Genomic DNA, 27,238 nt, shown 5'->3' with positions numbered 1-27,238 from the left:
TGCCCTAGGATCCTCAGGTGTAGTATGAACACATTGCAATTGAGCTAGCCCTGACCCAACTTATTGGACAAGAAACCAAAAAAAAAGAAAGACAAATAGTAATTGGCATCCACATGCATAGGAGTGAGTGTGGGACTACAGCACTCGAATGGGGACAAACACTGCCCTGCCCACAAACATGTCCATTGCTTTAGGTTTGGTGCATTCACCTATAAATTAGAAAAAAAAAAGAAGATATATTAAAAAAAATTCATTAAAGAAATTAAAAAATGAGCATGATGAGAGACATGAGGACAGTGCATGATACATTATAATATGATGATGTCCTTTATGCTTTGTCCTCATTTCATATTACACCCAAAAAGAAACCCTTTTCTTTTCTTTTCGGACCTTTTTTTTTCCACACATTTATTCATTTTTTATAGCATCATCATACTTATTTTTCATTATTATAAATTCTCTCTCCTAAGTCGAATTCCCAAATATCATGTTCTCTCTCTAGCGTCTCTCTCTTGCATTACTGCGTGCCTGGTTCACTCTACTGCCCTGCTCTGTTTTTGCTCTGTTTTTCTCTATCTTCATTAAAGCTCTATGCTTGTAGAGAGAGGGGGAGAAATGTATGCTGAAGCTGGGCTTTTGTATCCTTATTTTCAGTGCTTTTCTCAGGAGCTCCAGCAGCTTGAGGAGTTTTGTTTTTCACAGAAAACTAATGCTTCAATGGTAACCATTTCTCTTTTTTGTGTGTGCATTTTTTGGATTGGTTTGAAGCAGTGTGGAAGTTGATTTTTTGGGTTTAATGGGAATTTGGGTGTGTTTGGATGGTGGGAATTGTGGAAAAAGTGAAATGGAAGCTGGGTTTTTGAGGTGGGTGTTGGGTTTTTTTAATATGAATGGGTTTTCTTTTTTGATTTCTCGCAATTTCCCAGTTATCAAACAGAACATTTGGGTTTGTGGGTCTCTGTTTTCTGCTGTGATGCTGTGAAAATCTGCATCAGCTTATATTTTCTTTGTATTGTGATTAAATTCTTGCCGACTATTCCTGTTCTGATCTTGAAAAATCAAAATTTCTGAAATTTTTTTAATTATTTATGTCGGTTGCATTTGTTGTATAGCTTTTGTGTTTGGTTGCTGAGAAAATTGACGAAAAGGGCGGAAACAAGCAAAGAAAAGAAAATTTTGGATCTTTTTCTTTTTTTTATGTGGTTTTGGTTTCCAGAAAATGGAATCCAAGATTCAGAGTTTACTTCTTTTCAACATTTTCACAGCAAGTAAACAAAGCATAAATGGGAAACCATTAAAGTTCTCTTTTTCTTGCTGGATCTGGAAAAAAAAAAAGTGTAAAGGAGAATACAAGTGGGAAATCATTTCACAGTCATATGAGCCGTATTGTGTAATCCTTTTTCCATTTCCTTGAATTTCTGATGTCAACTGGGAATTGGGTTTTCACTTTTCATCACAATAAAAAAAGAGTTGAGGAAAAGGCAAAGTTAATTCCCACTTTATTGCTAAACACACACAACATGAGTTTTTATTGATGGTGTGAAAACCATATTTGTAAAAAAGGAAAGGGAAAAAAAAGGAAAAAACCCCGTGAAAAGCTTGTAGTGGAGCTTTGCCCTCATTGTCAGTGGTTGATTTTCCAGGAAAAGAAATCCTCCACTCTGAGTTGTTAGGTGGATTAGTCATTTGGAGAGTGTCCTGAAGGTAATTGGGTTGCATCTGTTTGCTAAGAAGGAATAGTGCTTGGAGATATGAACTTAGAGCATGTGGAAATTGTAGAAACCGAAATTGATACACTAGGGATTCTCTCATGCTTGCCTTTTTTTATATTAGGAATTTTTGGCTAAATTTGGGTGGCTCAAAGTTGTGAATTTTTTCAAATATATGTGGAATTAGTTGACAAATGTGAGAATTTTCCCCTTTAGGGTAACTTCAATTCATTTGGGGTTTGTTATCTGAATCCAGTCTCAACCCTATGGTTTAATTTTGAGGCCATTGAGCTGTGTTTAGCCAACTTGACCTAACTAAAGCTGAATACAAATTCCATCATGTTGGATGAGGCTCAAATCATGCCTTGTTACTGTTGCATCTGTTCATTTCAGTATTCTTAGGGACTGCTTCAATTCAAGAAGTATGTGAATTCCTGGAAAAACTAATTGGTTGTTTCCCCTATATATATAGCTGTAATTCTATCGAAGATCCCCAAACTGAAACCAATTCAGGCTGACTAAATCTAGCTGAGGTTTGTCTGGTTTTAGTCCTTACAAACCCCCTGGTTCGGGTTTGAGGTTCATGTGAAGGATTTAAAGGTTACCCGCAAAATATTTTACGCCCCTTCACAAGGGGAGTTCCTATTTAGTAGTTGGTTTGCATAATCAGACGAGAGGAGAATTCTAATACTTTTGCATCCTGTTTCATTTATAGTTTCAAATGGTTCCAGTTATTTCTGGGTCTTAGATACATGTTTATGTTTGTATTAGTTTAAGAACTTGATTCACTGATTGCTCCTGATTTTCACAATCTATGACTAGAATCATCATGAAATGTTCTAGTTTACAATGTTTTGGTACTTGTTTTCCCTTTTTCTTTTTTCCTGCCTTACATCTTGGTATTTGTTGATCTTGTTCTTGTTTCTATGTTCCTCTCTGATGTAGAGCCACCTGGCTCAGATGTCCACCATAATGGAATATGACCTGGGAGCAGAAGGAGATCTGTTCAAAGCTCCGGAACCCATCATTGAAGAACCAGTCATGGGCCTTGATCCCATGACTGCAGCCATGTCGATGATACCTTGTGGGGAAGATGTCATCTCCCCACAAGGGCTCAAGGTCTCGGATATCGAATCAATTCAAAGTGAGCAGCTTTTGAGTGAGGTTTTCTATGAATGCAAGAAGGATCTCTTGGCTAAAACTGTAATAGAATCACCACTCTCTGAGGTCCTGGATATCAAGATTCCGGTTGCAAGGATGGGAGAGACTCAAGCTGCAGAGGAGAAAGCACTTTATGAAGGATTGTTCCAGAAAAGTGTCAGCTCGGGGTGTTTAAGCTCGATGGAGTGGGTCAATGGGACTGCCATGAGGCCGAACTTTCTGGACTTCCCTGGAATGGACTTTGGAGCTGCTTATGGGATGCGGAGGGCATTCAGTGACGGAGACATAAAGGTCAGACTTAATGGTTGCTTTGCATTGATCTCGGTTTTGTTTGTAACCGTTCTAGTAGTTGCTTTACCGTTATCTCTTGATTTCAAATTCTAGTCTAGGTAATTGAATAGAGGTCATATGAGTATTCATGGCTGTAGGACCTCAGGTACTACCAACTCGATTTTAAGAGAGTTGGTAGCGCCTGAGATTCTACAAGTGGTATCAAAGCTGAGGTCACGGGTTTGAACCTCAGGGGTGTCGCTGAGGGGGGAGATTGTTGGCAGATCAAAGAGTTGGCTGCGTCTATCAACTCCCCTTGTGTTCGCCGTGGACGCTTGGGTGAATGCACTATAAGGGTAGGGTATGCGTCTTTCCTAACAACAATTACTTTTAAGAGAGTTGGTAGTGTCTGAGATCTTACAATGGCTTCTGCAGCCTAGATGCTGATCAATTATTTTCAAAATGTCCTACAATGGCTTCTACAGCCTAGATGCTGATCAATTATTTTCAAAATCTAGTTCATGAAAAATAATGTTTTCTCTGCAAAACCCAAAGCTATTGTTTTGGCTCAATATTTGGTTTTCTGTTCTACCCAGTGTGACTGCCAAAATCCAAGTTTTTCCCAATTGATCACTGAGCATTTATTGGCTTTGTAACGAAGCTTACAGACTGAGAAATGTTTAGATGTTTCTGGCCATTTCAACAGGATGGGGCTGAGTCATTGATTCTGAGTTTTTATGACAGACACTCGGTAATGGCCATATGAGCCTCATTCGAACTCCTCTCGACCATCCAGTTGTTGTCAGCAACTACACCCCCACTGAAGATCGCCAGAAAAAGCTTTCCAGATACAGGAACAAGAGGACCAAGAGGAACTTCGGCCGAAAAATCAAGGTAAAACAATAACCAGTTACTGTTTCTATACACTCAGCTCTAGGGTTTTATCTGGGGTTTTAGGACAAACTCAAAGAGACTAAAGTAGGCCAGCCTATTGCCACCCCAAAGCACATTCAGTAAAGGATTAGATCATAGACTTGCTCAGATGGTTCTGCAAATAGCTGACATCCTTGCATCCCTTCATTGTTTTCTTTCTCCAAACAATGAGGCGAAAAACCCAACCATTTTTGCAAATTCAAGTCTTACCTAGCAATGATTTTTTACATTGTGATTATTCCCCTGGTGACTGATTTTCATTTGAGATGACATCCATGGTTGACAGGACAAATTCTGTTTTCTGACCAAGAGACAAGCAATTTTTTAACTGCTAGTCCCCACCACAAGGCACGCGTGCCTGTTATTATCAATTCAACAGTTCAGTCTCTTGGCCACTAGGTGGCTCAGATTCTTCACTGTAAAACTCAAGCTATCATAAAATACCGAATTTTCTTGTCACTCCACCCTTCATCTTCAACCCCATCTGCTCATCTTTCTACCCTCTTAGCCATTTTTCACTTTTTCGCTGTAGGATTCAACCCAATCAGCCAATTCCACTGATGTATTTCTAATGTTATTGTATCATTTCAGTATGCTTGCAGGAAGGCGCTGGCTGACAGCCAACCAAGGATCCGCGGAAGGTTTGCGAAGACTGAAGAACTGGACATGACCAAGAGACAATGACTAGTATTAACTGCAACTCCAGGAAGAAGAAAGGTTAGGAATGAAGAAGCGAAAAGAAAAAGAAAAAGAAAAAAAAAATCCGGAAAAAAGTAATGAAAGAGATCAGTACCAGTGTAAGCCTGGCAAATAGAGTTTGGTAAGAGGCTATAAATATGTTGTAGTGAATCAGAATAAGCCAGACCCCTCTCCTCTATCTCCTCTATAAAGGAAGGGACCCTTTCCAACACTTACAAACTGGTTGTATCTGTCACTAGTTGTAATAAAATCTCCTCCTCTGTAGAACTGAAAAAAAAAATCCCCCACTAGAGGTTGTACATAGGGTTTGTTGAATAAGAGGGGATGTGAAAACATTAATGTACTTGTTCATATATGTGTTATGAAATAACAGTATTGTAGTTTCTTTTAAGGGAGGTGGTTTTTTTTTTTGTTTTTTTATTTATTTATTTTTAAATATTTTATTTTTATTTATCTTTGTGGGTTAACCCATGGACTAACCCTCTAAGTCATTTAATTTTATTTAGGAGTATGTCATGTAAATTTTTATATGATTTGTAACATTCATAATTCATGTATTGGTTTTAAAACATATTTTAAATACACTTCAAAAATATATGATTTCCTTTTCTTTTTTATTCATCAATATCTAAATTTGGGAATGAAAATTTGTATTTCTGAAAATAAAAATTATGGTTTTATTTGGTAATTATTTTTTAAAACCGTTTTTGAAAATTATTTTCTAATGTTTTATAAAATAAAAATTTGTTTGGAAATCTGAAATATTTTTAAAAATAATTTTTATGTCTAGTGTTTTATTTTTAATCATTATGTATATTTATATGATTATTCTTTAAAATAATTACAAACAACTATAAGATATTTTCTAAAAACATCTTAAGAATATAAAATAAAAAATAATTTTTGGTTGTCAAACCGACATCTCTAATGACATTGTTTTATGTTCTTAAAAACAAAAAATAAAAACTCTAAAGACACTCTATTTTCTATTCTTAAGAACAAAAAACAAAAAATAGATTTTGGTTGTCATACGATATTTCTAAAAACATCTTATTTTTTGTGCTTGGCAATAAAAAACGAAAAATAGTTTTTGAATGTCAAATGCGTTTTCCTTATTTTTTTTAGTCTAAAGAATAGAAAATTATTTTAGAAAATGGTTGTCAAACAAACTCTACATTTCCCAAAATAAACATTATCAGTATCTGTTGACTTTTTCTATCGTTATGTTTTATTAAGAGACATCTAAATTCAATAATGTAAATGACATTTTCATAAATAAATTCCAATATTATATTCCTATTTTAGTATTTGGTTAAATTTAGTAATTTCATATTAAATTTTATTCTTATTCTAATATTTAATTATCTTAAAATTTGATTATACAAATTGAAATTAAAGCTTTCGAAATAATCTTTAAGAAATTAGATTATATTTATAAATAAAGTGAAAAAAAATTCATTTTAAAAGATGAATAAAAGGAAATCAAGACTTACAAATTTATGTCCCTCCTAAGTGTAATGATCTCAGTTTTGGATATGAGAGAGTGATTTTCTTTACGTTACCTTTTATCAAAAACAAAAATTTCAGTTACTTAATAAATTTCGGTTACTTTCAAATTGGGCTGCTTGCAGGCCCAGTAAACGGGCCTAATGCAAAACCAACCCAATCACAAATATAAGCCCATTTAGTACCTAATAAACTAAATCCAAGGAACGCAGTTGAATTTTGCAGGTTTGACCCTAGATTTGTGTACTTTTCAATGTAAATTTACTAAAAACACCCTTATTCACAAGCAAACTAACTCCACTTAATGGGACTACATGGTAAAAATGATCCATCGTCCCACAAATATTCCTCCATCCTTCCATCAATCCCCAGGAATCCCCATGAGATTCATGAAATATTAATACACAAGAGCTCCTTGAACCCAAAAAAAACTAAAGGATTTGTCGAGCCATGATCATATACCAAAAATCATATTCCTAAACTATACTATATAATTTTAGTATATAGTTTATACAAACAATTTCTTTTAAATACAACTCTCTCCCTCTCTCCCTCTCTCTCTCTCCCTCTCTCTCTCTCTCTCTTCCTCTTTCTCTCTCTCTCTATATATATATCATCGGTACTTTTTTTCCTTAATCCTCCTTACGAAAACCCACTTTTTCAACTTAGAAATTTATTCGACTCTTCCTTCTACGGCATCTTTTGGATTGGCGTAGCTCTTCTAGCATCGATCATCATAGAGCCCGAAAAATGGTAGAAGGGGGCCCTTTTTGAGGCTAACCTCGTCTCCATGCCCATATTTTCCAGCCCTGAGAAGCCCCATCTTCTTGGCTTCTTCTACATGTGTATCAGAGCAGAAACCTCTTACCTTTCTCCAAGCCCATATGACAAAATGTACCAATATTATAATCGGTTTCCTAGAAACCCGAAAATTGGTCAAATTTGATCATAAACCACCTGATGACAAATTGTTGAGAGGATTTGGGTCGTCATGTGTACAGAATCAGTGGTCTAGTCTAGCTACCGTGATACCACGCATTCAGGGAGCTCATGGGCTTGTGATCAGACCATTTATCGTGCCAAAACTTTTCCGGTGATTTATCGGTAAGATGAAATGACTCTTTTGTCCCTAGCCCCGTCTCCACTCCATTACATTTGATATGGGTGCCTCTGTTAAGCCCCCTTCTTCCTCCTCGTTTTCTACCCTGTCTCTGATGTCAAAAGACTTCCCACCATCAGCACTAGATTTTCTTTTCCCTGTAACTAAAGTCAAAGTATAGCCTAAAATGCAACTAAATTCTCAGCATCCAAACAGGGGAAATAACACAAGATTCAAAATTCATAAACCCATCTCAGCACACCCGCGCCAACCTATTACAGCCCAAAATGCGACCAAAAAACACTAACCCGAGGGAAAAATCATAAAATTTCAGCTCCAAACTTGCAGAAATATTCAAATAAACTTCTATATTTCTGAAACTTACCCATGAACAATCTCAAATGCCACCCAAAAATCTCTTTTAGCATTCCGAGCTTGCCGGAACCCGAAAATTTCAGAAGATTGAAGTCCTAGGAGTGAAGATAACGTAAAATCATACGTTAAGAGAATGAAATTGGGCAACATTGCATTGAATTATAGACCAAGTGATTGATAAAATGAACTTAAATGAACAAGCTACTGAAATTAAGTTCTCCAAGCTCCCACCCTCAAATCCAAAAATTCAAAAATTCAGAAAAAAAAAAAACAAACCCAACAATAAAAAAGGAAAATTTCTTTTTTTGTATTTAAAAAATTTCCATCTCAAATTATTTTCCAACTTTCTTGGAGCTTACTCATCGCTCTATCTGTCTGCAATCAAAGCCATGAAGACAAGGCCATAAAACCAACTAAGACTCAGACCATGGCTGAACCAAATGGTCACCATTGCTTGGTCTCTGACCACCTAAGGCTTAAGTTTTTAGCTTTATACTAGGATAAACCGCCCAAACACCACCTCTTTCTCTTTCTCTTCAACTTTCTCTCTCTGAGATTTCTGAAAAAATTAGGAAAAAAATTGAATATTTTTTTGGAGGGTTTTTTTTTTTTTTTTAATTAGTATAGTTATAATATATGTATTGATGGAATTTATTTTCTCTTTCTCTTTTTCTCTCTCTTCTTCTGCTTCTTCTTGTTCTTCGTCTTCTTCGTCGTCTGGGGTGAGATCCCTATTTTCGATCCCGCCCAACAGCATTTTTCTCGCGTGAATTTTCGCGGGGAAGTTGACTATTGTGGTGAATCTGGGTCGCTGGTTTCTGGGTCGGAGGAATTGTGGAGAAATTTTCTATGGTCTTGGAGGGTTGGTTTGGGATTAGGGTTTTGGGAAATTTGGGGTTTTGTTGGGAATTCGAATAGGATTTGGTTAGGGGGGAACAATGATAATTAAGCGCAATTTGAAATCGAAAATGCCGAGTATGAAACGATGCAGACTCGGCCACTCGGCGGCGGACGACGATGAGTCGCCGGCGGCGAAGAAGAAGCGTAAGATGAATGGGTATTTCCCTCTGAATCTGCTCGGGGACGTCGCCGCGGGGATAATTCCGTTGAGCGGGTACGGCCTTCAACGGATATTCGGCGGTCACGTCGGAGATGTGGAGGCGTCGTGGTGCACGGAGATTTCAACCTGCGCCGGCGAGGTGGTGTCGAAATCCAAGGACGGAGACGGCGTGGGAGCTATGAATCGTGCGGCTCAGGTTCACCGGCCGCCGCTGGTGAGGACGTCAAGGGGACGAGTTCAAGTACTCCCATCTCGATTCAACGATTCAATTCTTGATAATTGGAGGAAAGAGAGCAAACCCAATGCTCGTGAGATCATTCTAGATGAGGATTTCGAACCGGAAAAAGAAAAACCTTGTTCGAAAACCCCGAAACAGAGTGTGAAAAAGGGGCTAAATGAGGGTAAATTTGGACACCAATGTAGAAAATTCTCGGCATTGTGTCAAGAAGACGGGGATGAAATGGGGTATGTTGGGTTTAAGAATGTTGGTGCCAAGAAGAAGTATTCCAGTTCGCGCAGTTCACTTACTTCTCTGCATGAGCAATTGGCAGAGGTCGAGCGGTATCCAACTGACGAAGTTGAGGAAAAGTTCGGTTTGGGAAGAGTCGATAGAGAGAGTAAAGGTGGTAGTAGGTTAGAGGAGTTTATTTCAGGTGATATAGTATGGGCAAAGTCAGGGAAGAAGGATCCTTTCTGGCCTGCCATTGTCATTGATCCAACCTCGCAAGCACCCGGGCAAGTTTTGAGTTCATGTATTGCTGGCGCAGCTTGTGTAATGTTCTTTGGCTATTCTGGAAATGGGAGTCGAGTGAGTTTTAATTTATATATTGAAGTTGTTCTGGTATTTATGGGCTTGTTTTATTTTGTTAACAAGAATATGATTATTTATTATGATTTTTTTTAAAATGATGACAAGCAGGATTATGGGTGGATTAAGCGTGGGATGATTTTTTCATTCATAGATAATGTAGAAAGGTGTGTAATTGTTGGATTCATGCATAGATTGTTCTTTTGTTATTAGAAAGTTGTTTTTTTGTTCATGTGATTAGGTAAAACCTGTTATGTTCAGGTTCCAGGGACAAAGTGACTTGAATGATAATAAGCCCAGTGATTTTCGGACAGCTATAGAGGAGGCATTTCTTGCAGAAAATGGTTTTATTGAGAAGCTGACAGAGGATATAAATGTGGCTTCTGGGAAACCCAATTATCTTGAATCCACTAGAGGGATCCAAGAGGCTACTGGTTCGAATCAGGATCAAGAATGCGATTCTCAGGACCAGGCAAGTGGTGTCAGGAATTTTTTTCTTTTATTGTCTATTTGTTTTATGTGGAAACTTTGAAATGTGCAACGTAATTATGTTTGACATGGCATGGGTTTGGGTATTGTTGGATGCATCTAGCATTTTGTTTTCAGACATGTATCCAACAACAGTGTTTCAGTGAAGGAAGAGTGGAACAAATTCCTAATTTACTGTAAGTTCCCCTGCACTGGCGGATTTAAGTGGGGCTCAGAGGGGGCACATGCCCTCCCTGGAAAATAAAAAATTTATCTTGCTTTGATTCTGTAACCTCAGTTTAAGAGAGAAACAAAACACCTAGTGAGCCAAATCTTGCTTTTTAACTTATTTTTGCTCCCTGAAATTAATCTCTTTCATTTTGGCCCCCCTATATCTCATTCCTGACTCCACCCATGTTCCCCTAATCAGTTTCTTAATCTCTTTCTCTTTTATAGGATTGTTTGAGAATGAATGAGATACCCCTTTCTAACAAGGTAGGTTGCATTCAAAGAAGACAAGAATTTCCTTCATGTAGAAATGGGGGACTATGTGAACTATTTGACACTTGACTAGTTATCCATGTCACCCCATCCTAATATTTAATTATTAGATGAATCTATTGCTTAGCACATACCTACACCTAACATGAGCTACCCAGTCTCACATATCATATGTTACGGCAGGAATGTTTGAGCAACCTTCCCAAAAGTATTAACTATGAGACGACATTTGTAGAACTAAGTTTAGTAATGGATACTGGGCATGATGATGGGCTTTTCTGTAACATTGTGGTTTTAACTTGTGGATTAAAAGTAAAGGTTTTTTTTTTATTGATCTTTTTTCTGTTGTTGTGAAATTGGTTCTCTCAACCTTTAGTTTTCATCCAATGTAGTTTCTCTCTGCAGGATGTATTTAGGAAGAAGGACACATGGTCTTGTGATGGCTGTGGCTTGAGAATTCCTCTTAAAAGTACAAAGAAAATGAAAGTTTTGACTCCTAAAGGCCGTTTTCTATGTAAAACCTGTGATAGGGTCTGTACTAGTTGCTTTTTGCGGTGGTGTTCTTTTCATAAGCTCTCTATTCTGGATATTCTGTATTGTTAATGAATATATGAATTCTTGTTGCAGTTGTTAAAATCCAAACAGTATTGTGGCATATGCAAGAAGATGCAGAATCAATCAGACAGTGGGACTTGGGTGGGAGTCTGACAATCCAACTAGAGATTGCGATTATTTTTTCTGTTTAGAGTTAGCTAATGTTGTCTAATTAATCTATTGTTGGATTCCAACAATGAATCAGGTGCGCTGTGATGGTTGCAAAGTTTGGGTGCATGCAGAGTGTGGTAAAATTTCCAGTAAACTTTTCAAGGTTGGCTCATCACAGTTCCATCTCCAAACATTATTCTTTTGTTTTTTGACCACAACCACTTATCATTTTTAAGTGCATGAAGGAAAAAATTGTAGACTTCTCTGACTGAATTATTTCTTTTTTTAGAATCTTGGGGCTACTGATTATTACTGCCCTGCTTGCAAAGCAAAGTTTAATTTTGAATTGTCAGATTCAGAAAGATGGCAGCCTAAAGTCAAGTAAGTCTTTTTCTATCTTCCTTTTTTTCCTTTCCTTATTTATCTATTCATTTTTTTGCTTTCTATTACTAGTTCATTTGCCAGCTATGTAGCATTCAGATGCGTATTGGATGTTTAACAATGGTAGAATTTTCAATACAGATGCAACAAAAACAACAGTCAATTAGTGCTGCCTAACAAGGTTACAGTTACTTGCTCGGGTGTGGAAGGCATATATTTCCCAAGCATTCATTTGTAAGCATCAATAATTTTGTGTAGGCTATATCTCCTTGCTTTTTAATACATACTTATTTACTATCAAAAATTTAAAAAAAAAATTGTGTTGGCTGCAATTTTTCATAGGAAAGAAAGAATTTTTTTTCCACTCTATTGAGCTTTATTTCATTTTTCCCCTCGTTTATGTTTTGATGGAGGGAGCTTTTTACCATCACTGGATAGTGTTAAATGCTTAGCTAGCATGTTGATCTTATTTCTGAACATAAGCCTGTGCTCAAACCTGAAAGAGAATGTGCTGATTAAGTTTGAAGTCATAGTCTCATCATCTCATAACCTGATTGAGCTTGTACACGTATTTCTGAATCCAACATGCTGATGTATTTAGTCAATCCTCCTTACCCCAAGGGTTTAATATCTCCTTCAGCAAGCCAGCATATGCAAACAGATTATTATATAAGTTCCTCCTGTTCTTTCTTATTTCGCCTTGTTCATTGGTTACATGGGTTTGGGATTTGCAACCTCTCCTGATGTCATACACTTGTTTTGTGGCCCTGGGGCCTCAGGTGGCAAAATTTGAGATGGGGGCGGAGGGTTCCTGATTTGATTCCATGAACCCACAGAAAATGTTGACCATAAAAGAATGAGCTTGACTACTTATTTTGTAATTAGATATTCTATTTGTTACAGTGGGCTATTGCCAAATGGAAAATCCAAGAATCTATTCCACGAGAATTTAGCAATTGGAATCTCTGTTGCAAGCATGCGTTAATTCCCAATCCAAATGGGGATCTGGTCGTCCCCCCACCCCTTAAAACTTTTGATGGTGATACTTGTTGCCTTGTTATTGGAATTAATGAAACTAAGACCTGCAATTTGACATGGGGGTTTCACATTAACTGACCTAGTTATGCAGAGCTCCTTATTAATTAGTTGGATATAGAATCCACATTAGAGGAAACCATTTTAAAAAAGAAAAGAAAAATCTATTTTGGAGGGGATACTTTTTTTTTTTTTTTCTGTAATATGGCTGTCAAATTTTATTGACATAATAACTGGGGAGTTTTGTTTTTTTTTGCGTCATAGTTGGAAAATATTACATTAATTAATATAAATCTGCTTTTGCTCTTTTCTTGGAATCACCTTTAATTTGGCTTATAATAGTCCCTTGTGGTGATTTCATAGTTATTTTCAGATATGTGAGGTTTGCTTTTGGAGTCTGAAAGTATCTGGATTCTAGGATATTTGGCAGACAATTCAGGAAAGAAATTGAGAATACTGTTATTGCTTTAGAACTTAGACTACATTTCTTTATTATGAATTTTGGCAGAGTGGAAATTGAGAGTACCAGTGCATGTTTGTAACTTTGTAAAGAATACTGTCATTGCTTTAGAACTGAGTCTACATTTTTTCTATGAATTTTGGCAAGTGGTTTGAAATTGCTGATTTAGCTATATGAGAAAGTTGGGGATAATTTGAGAATTATTTTTTAGCAATGATTACATTTAGACATGGATCATAGAAATAGATAATTGCTTCTATTCCTTTCTATTGTATGTTTATATACACATATGTTATTGTTCAAATAAGATTGATCAATGGGCTTCCATTAACTTCATATTTTCTTTTCTTTTCAGAGTTGTGTGCAAGTGTGGGTCATGCGGGATGGAAAAGCAATCACTTACTGAATGGGAGCGTCACACAGGTTCCAAAGGGAAAAATTGGAAGACAAGTGTTAGGGTAAAAGGTTCCATGTTGTCATTGGAGCAATGGGTTCGTGTTACATTAATTTTTTTTATTGCTAATTTTATTATCCCCTGTAGTCTGTCTAAGTATGCTTAAATGCATTTCTTTTATGGAGAAGAGTAGCTTTGTATATTAGTAACTTCTCCATCAGCATTTGCAAATGTCTTCCTCATATCAAGTTCTGTTGCAAACATAATTGGAGACGCTATTATCTTGGTAAAGGCTTAGTCTTGGATGTAGCTGCATGAAGTCTAATGTTGATTCAAGAGGAATGGGGAACCACTAGGTTTTAGATGAAACTGTTGAGAGATTTTTTTCCCCCAATAAGATGGAAATCCTCTAGGCCTGCTTTGAAGGATGGGGAAAATTTTGGATGCACAACCCCTTGCCCTAGAACCATGTATTTGGTAGAGCTTAGTGCTCGAAACTGAGACCTCTCATATGGGAGTTGGAGCATCTTTCAGTCGAGCCGCCTGTGGGGGACTGGAAACTGTTGGGTGAACAGTTCATCTTTTCCTTTCTTTTTTTGATAAGCACATGACACATTTCATCTTTTTTTGTTCATTACAAATTATAAGTGATTATCTTAGTGATTAGGGAAATGTTTCATACTCTTCTCTCTTACCTCAACCCCCTTTGCTAGGAATCTTGCATTCTCATATTAATTGGACTTCTAGGCCTAAGGGGCAAGGATAAATTATAGGGGTGTTTTGTGTAATTTTATCGGTTAGGGTTTCTGTTTTCATGCAGAGATATTCTCTCTCATATTCTTTTGTACTCTTATGGTTGATATGAATTTCTGTCTTCTCGGTGTGAGAGAACTTGCTGAATAAGTACATTTTTTGTTTCTTGTGTATTTTCTTCTACTATGATTGCATATAGCCCAAATTGTACTGATTTTCAATATATGGCATCGTACATATGTGATTTCCAATACAATCTTATTTGACTGTGCAGATGCTGCAAGTTGCAGAGTATCATGATAATAGTTTTGTTGCTGTTAACCCTCCTAAACGACCTTCTATAAGAGAACGAAGACAGAAGTTGCTTACTTTTTTGCAAGGTATAGGTCTTTTATTATGCATTTTTAATATTGGACATGATGGTTCTTTTAGCTGCATTTGCAGCAGAGATACTTTAGAAGTTGCTGTCACTGATGAATCAACTGATTGCATTCCTACTTCCGTTGTGACAGAAAAATATGAGCCTGTTCATGCTAGGTGGACAACAGAACGATGTGCTGTATGTAGATGGGTTGAAGATTGGGACTACAACAAAATTATTATATGCAACAGGTATTGTCAATTTAGATTATCTTGTGTCTGAGTAGCTAGTTTCATAATGGTCCTTTAGCACAATAACTGAACATATTGCAGAAGCACAATGACTTGGGATCACCATTGTAAGCGTCCAATGAGTTTATTAGGGTATAGAGGTATTGCAATCTCGTAATTTTGGATTGTGTGCTGTGTACATGTTCCTAGCATGTTGACAGTCTTCCTGCTTCCCGCTACTGGTCCCTTCAAGTATGTCCTAGCAGGGGTGAGTTGGACAGAGTCCTAACCTCCAGCTTGTTTACAATAGTGGCAGCTCTCAAGACTTCAATGAGGTCTTCAAATGCTAAATAACATAGTGGATTAGATGGCTTCAAGCATAGTTGTTAAAAACTTATAATACAAGATGTGAAACAATGATGCAATACATTTTTAATGGAAATTGATATGCATTGAAATATTTAATTTCTTATAAGCAAGGATCGAAATGTCGGTTTTTTTGGCCGAAATATCAGCGAAATATTGGATATCGACGGGGTCCGAAACAATATCGGGTACCGATTATCAATTGGCTAGAATTTCGTGGCAAAATTGCCGAAATATCGGTTCGAAGGTGATATACCGGCAAAAAAAATCGACAAAAAATCGTCGATTTTTTGAAAGTTTTTTTTTTTTTTTAATTTATCAAATTTTAAATGATTTATTTTTATTATATCTTTTATTTTAAATTTAATATATTTTTTTATATTTTATTTAAAAAAATTACTATCACTTTACTCTTAATTTTATTTATTTATTTATCCATTTAATTTTAAATGTTTTTATTTTAAAATATTTAAAACATAATTATACTCAAAATTTGCTACAATATAAATTTTTTTAATGAAGTCCTAATATTTTATAAATTAAAATTAATTTGATAAGATAAATTATTAATAATTTTAATTATTTAAATAAATTAATATTAATAGAAAAAATTGTCACCACATATTTGTAATAATATTTTACAAATTAAATTTCAAATAAAATATTTTATATAAATCAATTTAATTTTTTATTTAAAATGTAATAGAACATGTTTTAATAAAAGTATTTTAATTTTTTTTAAAATAAATGAATATAAATATATTAAAAGAATTTAAACTAATTTTTTATAAAAATTTGATAAATATTATTATTAATAGTACTTATATCAATTATACTTATAAAATAACTTTAACATTATATTTTTTCTTATTTTATAATTTTTTAGAGTTTTTTTCAAGCATTCCCATGAATTTTGAATAATTTTCGCTTCACCGATATTTTTGTCAAAATATCCACTGATATTTCTCAGATGTTTCCAATATATCTATAAAATCTAAATACCGATATATCTGTATTTACCTATATTTCAAACCTTGCTTATAATTGTACTCTTATGATATTTATATGATACATGATATGATATACAGTACAACGATACAATAATACATCCAACTTCAACTTCAACTATTTTTCATAATTTTTAAGAAAAATCAAATTTAATTTAATTTTTTAAAAACGTTGGTGTATTAATTGTTTAAAATGTACAAAAAGGTTAAAAATCTATCATAAAAGGGAGTGAAATAGTTTAAATAATCCTACATAAAAAAAATTATATTCTTGTTGTCAAAGACAATATTGGAAGTTAAGTAAATTTATTCTAACAATAAATATTGCGGAATTTTTATTTGAATAATTAGAATATGGACATTGAAAATAATGTTAATTGATGAACAAAATATTTTACTCAATATATTATTACTATTATTATTGTTTTGATTTTTTCTTTTCTTGGTAGAGAAAGAGTGATGACAAACATGAAAAGTTAGAACATATGTAAGTACATATGCGATGTTATAATTTGGAAATAGAAATCATATCTAACCAAAATGTTTATTTTTATAGATTTTATGATAAAATTGAATATATATTACAATATGGTTGCCCTTGAGGCTTGACTCAAGTGGTAAAGGATTGTTTGTGGGAGGTTCCAAGTTCAAGTCCCATTGGGGATATATATATATATATATATATATATATATATTACTCTATAGTTCATGCTTCCAATAGATAAGTATATTTATGCATGTTTTTTATTTATTTATTTTTCATTATATAAAAAAATTTACGATACGTGATACAAAAAAGTGGAAAAATAATACATGATATATTTTACGAGTTAATGACTATGGTTTTAGGTTATTGATAATCTTTCACATTTTATATCTCTTTGGTGGAAGTGGAACCCATGCAATATTGTACTTACTCCAAGTCTTCTGCTTTCACACCCATGTTTTGCATTGTATTATTATTATTATTATTTGATAGGTAATGTGTTGCATTGTATTATGAATGCTGAATGCTGAATGCTGAATGAGAGTCTATGTATCAGACTCTCCTCTCTTATTGTTGCTTCAATCTTCTGCCCATGTAGCTGTTAAACCAAAGAATTTTTTTTGTTGCCTGGAGATTTTACTTTTTGTGTACTCCAATAACACTAAATGAATTATATTACTTTTTTTTTTAATTTCTATACCAGATGTCAAATAGCTGTCCATCAAGAGTGTTATGGGGCAAGAAATGTTCAGGATTTCACTTCATGGGTTTGCAGAGCATGTGAAACACCTGATGTTGAGCGGGAGTGTTGCCTTTGTCCTGTAAAAGGTATGTTCCCAAGATTGAGAGGAATCTCAAGTTATAGAAATGTTAAACCTTGACTTGCTTGTCATTTATATTTATGCAGTTTTATAATGAATAATGTTTTCTTTCTTAGCAATGCCCGGGAAAGGATGCTTTGTTTGGTGGTGTCATGTCAAGAAGTTTTGCCATTTTCCCTTTTTTGCCCTCCCTATGTAAAATCTCCAATGTTTTTAGGTTGATCCTAACTAATATAGATGTTACTTCAACATCAAAGTTACATAGTCTCTTTGCTTTCTTCCCTTTAAAGATGTGTATAACTTATTCTTCCCTTTAAAGATGTGTATAACTTAGTTCCAGAATTTCTTTCAGGAGTTTCCTTTGGTTTGGAGAGTTTAGTTACTCACAACGAAGAACATTCTTTGATTTTTTTGTGGTTAAATTTCTTTCTCTTAGGTGGTGCTCTAAAGCCAACTGATATTGAGACATTATGGGTTCATGTCACTTGTGCTTGGTTTCAACCTGAAGTTTCTTTCTCAAGTGATGAAAAGATGGAGCCTGCTGTTGGCATCTTGAGCATTCCATCAAATTCTTTTATAAAGGTAAAGCAACTGTTTTAGCTGCTAGTCACAACTGCTTCAGACGTGTTCTTATTCATCTGCTTTGTAGGGGAAAATCTTGGCATGTTTCTCCCCATTCTTTATTCTTTATTTCAAATTACCTAAAAAAATGGAAGTTATTTTGAGAACCTTAGGTATCTATTGGGGATTGCAATCTTTAATTTATTACTATTATTATTAGTTTATATTTTAAAGTACGATGCTGTAATATTATCTTGATCTTCTTTCATTAGGATATAAATCAAATATTTATGAATATAGTTTATCATTAGTTTCAATAGGAAATGATGACAATGTTTAAGAAAAACTCATCCATAAAAAAATGTGAAGGGGGACTCTTGTTTAAAGCTGAAGAGTGAATTTCTCTTTTATCTATTTAAGCAATGTAGAATTAAGCCAATGGAAAAGTCGAAAAGATTATCTAAGAATGCATCATGTGAGCAATTGTGAATCTGGTTTAGTTAATCTCATTCTAGTTTGAAAATGTTAGCATGATGTTTAATAATGAGTTGGTTTTCTTGCACATGAATCTTCAGCTGATGTGATCTGGTTTGCCTTGTTTTCATGAAATTCAGATTTGCGTAATCTGTAAGCAAATACATGGTTCATGCACACAGTGTTGCAAGTGTTCTACTTACTACCATGCAATGTGTGCATCAAGGGCGGGGTATCGTATGGAGGTGAGATGCTCATTGCTGTCTATTTGTAATAACATTTTTGGTTTAAAGTACTATAGTTTAAAGAGTACTTCATCTCAAAAAGAAGTGTCTTGAATTCAGAGTTGCCGCATTCCTTTTTGTTGTCATACTTTTCTATCCCTTTATTTGATCATATTTTGTGAACCCGGGGTACATTTTGGTGAAAGTCTTGGAATTGATGGGAAAAAGGAAAAACTTGAAAAGGCATGTCAATCCTTGGTAACAAAGCTTGTAAGGCTTTGGTGGTGTTATTGGTGTTACTATGTATTCTTGCTTATAGTTTCCTTCTCTGTTTGTATCCAATACTTTGGGTAGATTCTCCTGCAGATTTCTGCCTTTTTTTCTTTCTTTTTTTTTTTCCCCATCATATCGTTGATCTATCTGTAAGAACTGAAGCTTTCCACAAGTATATTTGGGACATTGTTTCTATTTGCATCTTGAAGCTTGGCAGTGATGTGTGCATAGGCACACACATTCTGATTCCCCAAGTCTTTCATATGCTACTCCATGAGCATTTAATGGAAGTTTATCAAGTGTCCATATGTCATCATATGATAGGAATATCAGCACCCAGTATGCAAATCTGGCCTTTGGGTTTATGTTCTTTTACATTTTAGGTTTAGAGAACTCTGCATAGCTTGTTGAAACTTTTATTCTGGGTCAAGGCGATGATTGTTCTGCTGATCAGTGATTGCATTTTCTTCATGCCTTCTAATTGCAGTTGCACAGCTTGGTGAAAAATGGCAGACAGATAACAAAGATGGTTTCATATTGTGCTTATCACAGGTATTGAATCCTTACACGTGAGTGAGAAAATATAGCTTTCTCACACTCACACATGCACATGCACATGCACATGCATGCACACATAGACACCCTAACATGTTGGATGTGATGGGTTCATGTGCTGATTCAACTCTACCTTGTGTTTTTCACAACCTAATCAAGCTTTTCTGTTCATGGTTTTGTTTCTGGTGCAGGGCTCCAAATCCTGATACTGTTTTAATCATTCAAACTCCCCTAGGGGTTTTCTCTACCAAAAGCCTCATCCAAAATAAGAAAAAGTCCGGTTCAAGGTTAATTTCATCCAACAGGATAGAACTTCAACAGATTCCTACAGTGGAAACTGACGAGTTTGAGCCATTCTCTGCTGCAAGGTGCCGGATTTTTAGAAGATCAAAATCAAATACTAAGGTACCTCAGATGAAAGTTATATATTTCCTCGTCGCTTGCAGTTTGCTAGGTTCTTTCATTGTTAGCCCACTCTTGCATCTAAATAGTTACATATGCTGGCCCTGCACCAATTCTTCAATTGAATCTATCCTATTTTGTTGCCCCTTTCTCATTTTTCTCCAATTTTATATCACATGCTCTTTTTAGAAGTTCTGAACTAAGACTTTTCTATCAATTTTGTGCATGTCCTTGTCTGCTGGTGATAAATTGGATACCACTTATTCCAATAGTTCAAGCATATTGAACTGTTTGATCCTTTACCTCCTTTGACCGAAGCCCTTCATTGAACGCTTCATTAATTATTCAGTAATGAGAAAAGAGCTATTAGTTATGCCATTCATATTTCGATTTGATATTTATATATACTCCTTTACTTGGTAAAGTTCATTTGTGTTTTCTTCCATGTTAAAAATAACTGTAATGGTCACAATTCCTGCTCCCTCAAAACCATTATAAGTTATTTGTTTGGTTGTGATTTTTTAATGAATTATTTTTCATTGTGGTATAAAACGGGCCTCTTTATTTTCTCATTTGTATCTTTTTCTGATTGCTAGAGGACAGTAGAAGAAGCCATTGCCCACCAAGTCAAGGGCCCCTTCCATCATTCTTTGAGTGCAATAGAAAGCTTGAATTTATTCAGAGTAAATTCCTTCTCTTTGTTATACCACATCTAATCCATTGTCCTTTCCTCCATTCAATCAAATAGAAATCACTATAAGGGTGACGCGTGGTTTTTTCTTTTCTTCAAGCAGGAAGTGGAAGAGCCTAAAAATTTTTCTACTTTCAGGGAACGGCTTTACCACTTACAGGTAAATTTTCATCATTTCTGTTCAGCAATTATCCTCCTATCAACTTCTTGGATTGACGATTTTTTTATTTTTTTTGTATGCATTCATACACAACTCCAGAGGACTGAAAATGATAGGGTTTGCTTTGGTAGATCTGGAATACATGGGTGGGGCCTCTTTGCACGACAAGCTATTCAAGAAGGAGATATGGTACATACCCTGACAAGTTCAAATTACAGAGTTTCTAAAGAAATTTCTTTGTTTCTTTTTTACCCCCTGAAGGTTAAGGAATGATTCTTGAGTTCATTAGCCTCATGGGGCCTCTAAAAACTTGATGTACTTTGTTTCAAATGGTGGTCAGAAACAAAAAATGATACCGGTCATTTCATGAATCTAGAAAATGGTCTTAAAAATGTAAAGAAGTAAACTAATCTAGAACAGTATTAAAGACACTATTGACTCATGTCAAATCCAATTTAAAAGATAATAAACCATTCTATTTCAAAGGAGCTCTCAAACGTGTTGATGAATGCCTGTTCCATTTAAGATAATGTTGTAGTCATTTATGCTCCTTTTTTCTGTACACATACTCTTAGCAAAACAGTTTCTAGTGATTACTACTGCTTGTGGATACATGCCCTTGTTTCTGATTCAGTTTTAGTTTCTTTCTCTTTTAAGGATTTTCCTGGGCTGGATCTTTGGAAATGAGCTGAGTTAAAAATAAAATTTTAAACCAATGTGTGTTTGTCTATAGGTTCTTGAATATCGAGGTGAACAAGTGAGGCGCAGTATCGCAGATCTGAGGGAGGTGCGCTACCGATTAGAAGGAAAAGACTGCTATGTGAGAATCTTTCTCTTCTCGACTTTCTTTGAGTTCTAAAAAGACCACCAAAAACAACCAAATTTTTTGCATTTCCTCTTCTTTCTTTAGAGCATTAAAATAAATTGATATTGTTGTGTTTGCAGCTCTTTAAGATCAGTGAAGAAGTGGTAGTCGATGCTACAGATAAAGGAAACATTGCCCGCCTAATCAACCACTCAGTAAGTCATTCTTATCCACATCAGATAGTTTTTTGTTTAGGTTTGTGTCCCTCCTCCAATAGTTCCAACTACCTGAACAGTTCCTGGCAGCTTGACAGTTGAAAAAATAATAGGACAAATGATTCCTCAGACTTAAACTGAATCTGCCTTGTTGCTTTAATTTATATGCATTTTTCATTAATCCAAATTATGTTTCTATGAAACAGTGTGCCCCCAACTGCTATGCGAGGATCATGAGTGTGGGTGACGATGAGAGCAGGATTGTTCTTATTGCTAAGACCAATGTTGCTGCTGGCGATGAGCTAACGTATGCATCTATCTCTGTCTCTCTCTCTCTCTCTCAGTGCATGTGCTTTGTGTCATTTAATGGAATTTTCATAGACAATTAAACAAGAGAAAAATGGTATGTTTTGAAGTCCTTTTGCAGATATTAATTTTGTTTGAACACAAAAAGCAAATTTGAAGCTTGGGTGACATTTTTCTCAATTCTTGTTTAGATGTCAAACAAATTCAGACTTCAGATAAAAGAAAACATACACCGGCCACTACATGTTTAGAGTGTTGTGATAAACTATGTATGGGGTTGTGTTTGCAGGTATGACTACTTGTTTGATCCCGATGAGCCGGACGAATGCAAGGTCCCCTGTTTGTGTAAAGCTCCAAACTGCAGAAAATTCATGAATTAGGTATTTACGTATACACACACAACACTCCATTGTTTCTCCGCAAGGAACGCTAACCCCCTATCATCGCCTTCTCCGAAGGAGTTAATACACAGTCGTCTTGCTAATTCTGCTTTCTTCTTTCTTCTTTCTTTTTCCTCTCTACAATGAGCCTGTATTTTATCTTTCATTTTGTTCTCATAATCTTTCAAGCTTTAATAAAAGCTATAGATTGGTCTCCAGGCATTTGTGTATATATTGATTCCAACATCCTTCTTAATATATTAACCTCATTTTCTATTTTCTTAGATTTTCTTCCCAGCTTTTTGAGATTGGGCATTTGCATGGACCAAGCACCGGGCCAGCCTTCCTGGGCTGAATATTGGGCTGGGCCTTGGACAAATCAGATTCATGTTTGGGCTTTAAGAGGCATTATGTTGTCTAACTTGCATGGCACATGCATTTTTAAATCTCATGCATACAGACCATTATGCATGCATCAAACAGGAAAGACATGAATACCCATGGATGAATATGTAGTTCAATTAAAGATTTTCTTTCTTTTTCCCAGGAAAATAAAATTGACTAATTGAAGGGAAAAAAAAACTGAAAACATGGAAATTAAAAACTGATTATTCATCAAGAATCAATCAACATGCCAAAGGTCTCCAAGAGCATGAATCTCAGCCCCACTACAAAAACTGATACTTCAACAAATCTCCCAAGGAAATTTATGCTTACATTATATTAATTTTATTTTATCAAAAATAATTTTCGTAAAATAAAAGTAGTTTTTATTCTAACACAGACCATGGTCGCCTTCCCCACCTCCACAGTCGGAGCCACTCCGCCGGAGGAGCCACCGCCTTCAGCTTCTCATTATTATTATTATTCACTTTGTTCTTCTTCTTGGGTTTCTTGTCTTCATCACTCGGGTTGAACTCTTCATCGTTCCTCGGCTCGAATTCTTGATCATCGCTGATTTCGATCGCCAACCTCTGTCTCCTCCTATTCGATCTCCGGGGTTTCTCTTCTCCAATCTGCGTGCTGCTTGGTTTCCTCTCAGAATTGATTTTACCCATCTCCTTCAAATCTGCCAGAATATCTCCCTCATTCAATGTCCATGGCTCCTCTTCTTCATCATCCCTGATTCCACGCTGATTCAAACTCTGGTGTTCCTGTTCTTCATGGCGAACTCCAATCTGCTCCATCCTGAGTTTCCACCGCATGTCCAACTCATCATGTAAGAATTCCATAAGAGTTTCGAGATCATTTTTCCTCCGCCTCCGAGGCTCTTCTTCTTCCTCAATGCTCAGTTTACAGGTTCTTCTTCGTCGTATTTCTCGGGCACTTTGTCTTCTTCACCCCTTTCTTCAATCACTAACGTTCCATTCCTCCTATTCATGTTTCTGGGTTGTTGATGATCTTCTTCCAGAAAAGGCCTCTTGAGAGCTTTCTCTCTCATTATGCGCTCTCTCTTTTCCTTGCCTTCAAAGCACTCCATGCAGTCTGGGTAATCCTCCTCCGTATCTTCACGTGTAACAAATCTTCACAAAAGCAAAGAATTATTTGAGACCAGTTCATATGACTGTGAAGCTTTTTTCCACTTCAGTGGGCTTCCATATTTATCCTAAGCAATTAGAATCCTTCCCTTCTACTAGCTGTTGGAAATATTTGATTGATAAATGACATATCTAATTATTAATAAAGAAAATAAATAATTTCAACATTTATCCTTAATTTAATTATTAATATTTATGTATTTATTATTAGTTTGAATTATAGTAGGAAATAGAGTTTGAGATTATAATAAAACTCAAATCTATTTGTAAATAAATATTTATCATCATTAATGAAAAAATCACCGAGCCCAATTGAACCTAAAATATAACTAAAAAAAAATCAACATTTGTGATGGGATAAATATAAGAAATTCTCGTATCCTATTTTTTGAGACGAGTCCTACACCCTCCACATTATCATCTCTAAGTAAGTTTATGCATGATTTTTTTTTTTAATAAATAAATAGGAGTTTAATTTAGAGTTAAATTCTTACTTGGAAGTGCTTTAAGAAGGTGAAAATTTTATTTTAATATTTTTTAACTAGTTTGAGAAAAGGAAAAAATGTTGAAGTCCTTTACAAGCAATTATTTTATAATATCCCTAAATAATTTATTTCATATTTTCATATCCCTAAAATTCACGTATTTAAGCTTATAATTCCCCTCAATAAAATTTTACCTTTTTAAACTTTTATATTATTAAATAAATTACTTAAATTCAATTTATCATTTAAAGATGAAAAATATATCAACATTACCATTTATTATTTTTGTTAATTCAACTTACAAATATTAAATTCTTAACTCTACATAATCACATTAATTTAATCTTTATTAAATGAAGTTAAATCCACCTAAATTATAAATTCCATTGAGAAACCAAGCATAAAAAGAAAAAGGAAAAATATAACATTGACACGCACCTTGATGAAGAGTCTTTTTTATTGTGATTTTAGAAAACACATTTAATATTTCTAATACTTAAGATTTTTTATCATTTAAGTGTTAAAAATGTTATAAACGTTTTTTAAAATCACTTCTAAATACAGTTGAATAGACTTGCAGAAAAACTCTTTGACTTAGAGGAGGATGTGCAAGACTGATGAAGTGAGCCACTTCCTAGTTTCGATTAAACAAATAAAAAGGGAGTTTTTAACAGAAGAAGAGAAGAAGATGTTTTGGGAGGAAGGAATGGAAGCGGAGGTCGTAGACTCGTAGAGCCCTCCATTCTCTTCAACACACTCATAAAACCGCCATAACGGCTACATCTATATATTCACAAACAAGAACTGGATCGATGTTGTTCTTAGGCTTTCTTTTTTTGAGTTTTTTCAAGGAAAATTTGATTTGTCCTATTTTTAGTAAGTTGGGTCTTTTTTTTTATTGATTATTAATATTATTGTTATTATTTTACAATAGTTTAGTAGTTTAGTTTAACTCAAATGTGCCTCCTTAAAGCACTTCTATGGAGGATTTTTTTCAACTCTAAATTAAACCCTTATTTATTAATTAAAAAAATTAAAAAAATTAAAAAAATTCATGCGTAAACCTATTTAAAGATGATAATGCGGAGGGTTTAGGACTCGTCTCAAAAAATAGGATAAGATAATTTCTTATATCTATCCCATCTCAAATGGTGATTCTTCTTAATTTAGTTATATTTTAAAAAGTAATTAAAAATAATTTAAATATTTTTGAAAGTTTAATTTAACTCAAATGCAGCTCCTTAAAACACTTCCACGTAAGATTTTGATATCTAGGACAACTAGTAGAGGGGAAGGTTTCTAATTTCTAATTTGTGTTAGGAAAGGTTTCTAATTTCTGTCTGGAAAGGTTTCTAATTGCTTTGGTTAAATACGGACTAAGTGAAGGGGAGAAAAAAGCTTTCACAAAAATAATTTGTTTGGTTCTCTGCTCTTGTGAAGATTTGGAACAAGCGAAGATATGGAGGGGGAGCATCCAGAGCGCATGGAGTGCTTTAAATGCAAGAGAAAGCGCTTAATGAGAGAGAAAACTCTCAAGAGGCCTTTTCTGGAAGAAGAACCCAGAAAGAGAAAAAGATCAAGGAATGGAACGTTAGTGATTGAAGAAAGGAATGGAGAAGACCGAGTACCTGAGAAACTGAGCATAGAGGAAGAAGAAGAGCCTTGGAGACAGATGAAAACTTATATTGAAGATGAAGAAGACCAAGTATCTGAGACATTCAAGGAAGACGAGAGGCCTGCGGAAGAGGAACCTGAGAAACCAAGCATAGAGGAAGAAGAAGATCCTTGGAGACCGATGAAAAATTTTGTCGAAGGTATTATTGAACATTTACACGATGACTTGGAAAATCAGTGGAATCTCAGGATGGAGCAGAATATTGGAGTTGGCCTTGATCTTCCGAGGGTGGAGATGGATGAAGGTGAAGATCCTCCTCCAGAGCTCCCGGAAGATTTTAAAGTTCGCATAAGGGAGATGAATGGCACCCATCCGATTCTGGTTTTAGAGAAGCAGTTATTTAAGACTGATATAAACAAAGGTGAAAACAGATTATCCATGCCCTTGAACCAAATCCGAAGGGAGTTCTTGAGTGAAGACGAAAAGATGAGGGTGGTGGAAGGAATGCAAGTAAAACTCATACAACCATCTCTGGAAGAAACTACAGTAACCTTCAAGAAATGGAAGATGAAGGAAAGTTGTCATCTTTACGTTTTTACAAGGGAATGGAAGTTGATAGTAAATGACAATTCACTTGAGGCAAGAACTCGAATTCAAGTATGGTCCTTTCGGGTTGGGTCCGAATTGTGGTTTGCTCTTGTTAGGGTTAACCCATGAAAACACGACAGCAGCAATGGAGAAGCTGAAGATGGGCAACATTGAAGACATTGAAGACCTGTTTTTTTTTATAGAGTTTTTGATAAGAGTATTAGGGTTTTTGTTTATTATTCATGCAATTACCTTTAGACTATGAGTTTGTTATGCATGTTTTTCATCAAGGATTTCTTTCCATGGATGTATAAATTTCATGTTGGTTTATCAATTAAATGCATGGATTTAATTAAAGTGGGGAAAAAAAACTTCAC

The 27,238-nt window shown here is 35.1% G+C and overlaps 4 protein-coding genes across 9 annotated transcripts; 3 read left to right on the top strand and 1 right to left on the bottom strand.

Annotated features, from left to right (window-relative positions):
- Positions 1 to 479: 479 nt before the first annotated feature.
- LOC117934109 (zinc finger protein CONSTANS-LIKE 1) lies at positions 480 to 5,163 on the top strand. Of its 3 annotated transcripts, XM_034855726.1 has the most exons (5): positions 513 to 531; positions 655 to 720; positions 2,655 to 3,161; positions 3,885 to 4,034; positions 4,665 to 5,163. In XM_034855726.1, the coding sequence occupies exons 2-5, from the start codon at positions 718 to 720 to the stop codon at positions 4,755 to 4,757; spliced, it is 753 nt and encodes a 250-aa protein (XP_034711617.1). In that variant the 5' UTR covers positions 513 to 531; positions 655 to 717; the 3' UTR covers positions 4,758 to 5,163. The 3 variants fall into 3 exon arrangements, with proteins under 3 accessions (XP_034711618.1, XP_034711616.1, XP_034711617.1); XM_034855725.1 differs by having other exon boundaries at positions 488 to 720; XM_034855727.1 differs by lacking the exon at positions 4,665 to 5,163 and having other exon boundaries at positions 480 to 720; positions 3,847 to 3,954.
- A 3,237-nt stretch (positions 5,164 to 8,400) lies between these two features.
- Positions 8,401 to 22,919, top strand: LOC117933884 (histone-lysine N-methyltransferase ATX4). Of its 4 annotated transcripts, none has more exons than XM_034855454.1 (23): positions 8,401 to 9,620; positions 9,732 to 9,787; positions 9,882 to 10,092; positions 10,995 to 11,120; positions 11,217 to 11,285; positions 11,389 to 11,457; positions 11,584 to 11,675; positions 11,817 to 11,909; positions 13,526 to 13,661; positions 14,592 to 14,697; positions 14,830 to 14,929; positions 17,472 to 17,596; positions 18,026 to 18,171; positions 18,765 to 18,869; positions 19,609 to 19,673; positions 19,868 to 20,081; positions 20,675 to 20,761; positions 20,873 to 20,929; positions 21,029 to 21,118; positions 21,663 to 21,749; positions 21,875 to 21,949; positions 22,156 to 22,256; positions 22,545 to 22,919. In XM_034855454.1, the coding sequence occupies exons 1-23, from the start codon at positions 8,691 to 8,693 to the stop codon at positions 22,633 to 22,635; spliced, it is 3,231 nt and encodes a 1,076-aa protein (XP_034711345.1). In that variant the 5' UTR covers positions 8,401 to 8,690; the 3' UTR covers positions 22,636 to 22,919. The 4 variants fall into 4 exon arrangements, with proteins under 4 accessions (XP_034711345.1, XP_034711344.1, XP_034711348.1 ...); XM_034855453.1 differs by having other exon boundaries at positions 20,870 to 20,929; XM_034855457.1 differs by lacking the exons at positions 21,875 to 21,949; positions 22,156 to 22,256; positions 22,545 to 22,919 and having other exon boundaries at positions 21,061 to 21,118; positions 21,663 to 21,742.
- A 486-nt stretch (positions 22,920 to 23,405) lies between these two features.
- LOC117933433 lies at positions 23,406 to 24,115 on the bottom strand. Its single transcript, XM_034854787.1, has 2 exons — positions 23,933 to 24,115; positions 23,406 to 23,846 (listed from the first exon to the last, which is right to left on the bottom strand). The coding sequence occupies exons 1-2, from the start codon at positions 24,113 to 24,115 to the stop codon at positions 23,406 to 23,408; spliced, it is 624 nt and encodes a 207-aa protein (XP_034710678.1).
- Positions 24,116 to 26,117: 2,002 nt separating this feature from the next.
- On the top strand, positions 26,118 to 26,990 carry LOC117933431. The gene has a single exon (XM_034854786.1). The coding sequence runs from the start codon at positions 26,118 to 26,120 to the stop codon at positions 26,988 to 26,990; it is 873 nt and encodes a 290-aa protein (XP_034710677.1).
- The last annotated feature ends 248 nt before the right edge of the window (positions 26,991 to 27,238 follow it).

The sequence above is a fragment of the Vitis riparia genome, chromosome 16 (genome assembly GCF_004353265.1).
Source record: "Vitis riparia cultivar Riparia Gloire de Montpellier isolate 1030 chromosome 16, EGFV_Vit.rip_1.0, whole genome shotgun sequence".
Lineage (NCBI taxonomy): Eukaryota > Viridiplantae > Streptophyta > Magnoliopsida > Vitales > Vitaceae > Vitis > Vitis riparia.
This window is presented reverse-complemented; position numbering and strand designations above follow the sequence as displayed.

Bases quoted from the DNA above. Each gene is read 5' to 3' on its own strand.
- LOC117933884 (XM_034855453.1), top strand. From the start codon at position 8,691: ATGATAATTAAGCGCAATTTGAAATCGAAAATGCCGAGTATGAAACGA. The intron at 14,930-17,471 runs GTATTGTCAATT...TTTCTATACCAG, and splicing joins AAAATTATTATATGCAACAG to ATGTCAAATAGCTGTCCATC. The intron at 18,172-18,764 runs GTAAAGCAACTG...CATGAAATTCAG, and splicing joins CATCAAATTCTTTTATAAAG to ATTTGCGTAATCTGTAAGCA.
- LOC117933433 (XM_034854787.1), bottom strand. From the start codon at position 24,115: ATGGAGTGCTTTGAAGGCAAGGAAAAGAGAGAGCGCATAATGAGAGAG. The intron at 23,847-23,932 runs GTAAACTGAGCA...TTACATGATGAG, and splicing joins AATACGACGAAGAAGAACCT to TTGGACATGCGGTGGAAACT.
- LOC117934109 (XM_034855725.1), top strand. From the start codon at position 592: ATGCTTGTAGAGAGAGGGGGAGAAATGTATGCTGAAGCTGGGCTTTTG. The intron at 3,162-3,884 runs GTCAGACTTAAT...TTTTTATGACAG, and splicing joins TCAGTGACGGAGACATAAAG to ACACTCGGTAATGGCCATAT. The intron at 4,035-4,664 runs GTAAAACAATAA...GTATCATTTCAG, and splicing joins ACTTCGGCCGAAAAATCAAG to TATGCTTGCAGGAAGGCGCT.
- LOC117933431 (XM_034854786.1), top strand. From the start codon at position 26,118: ATGGAGGGGGAGCATCCAGAGCGCATGGAGTGCTTTAAATGCAAGAGA.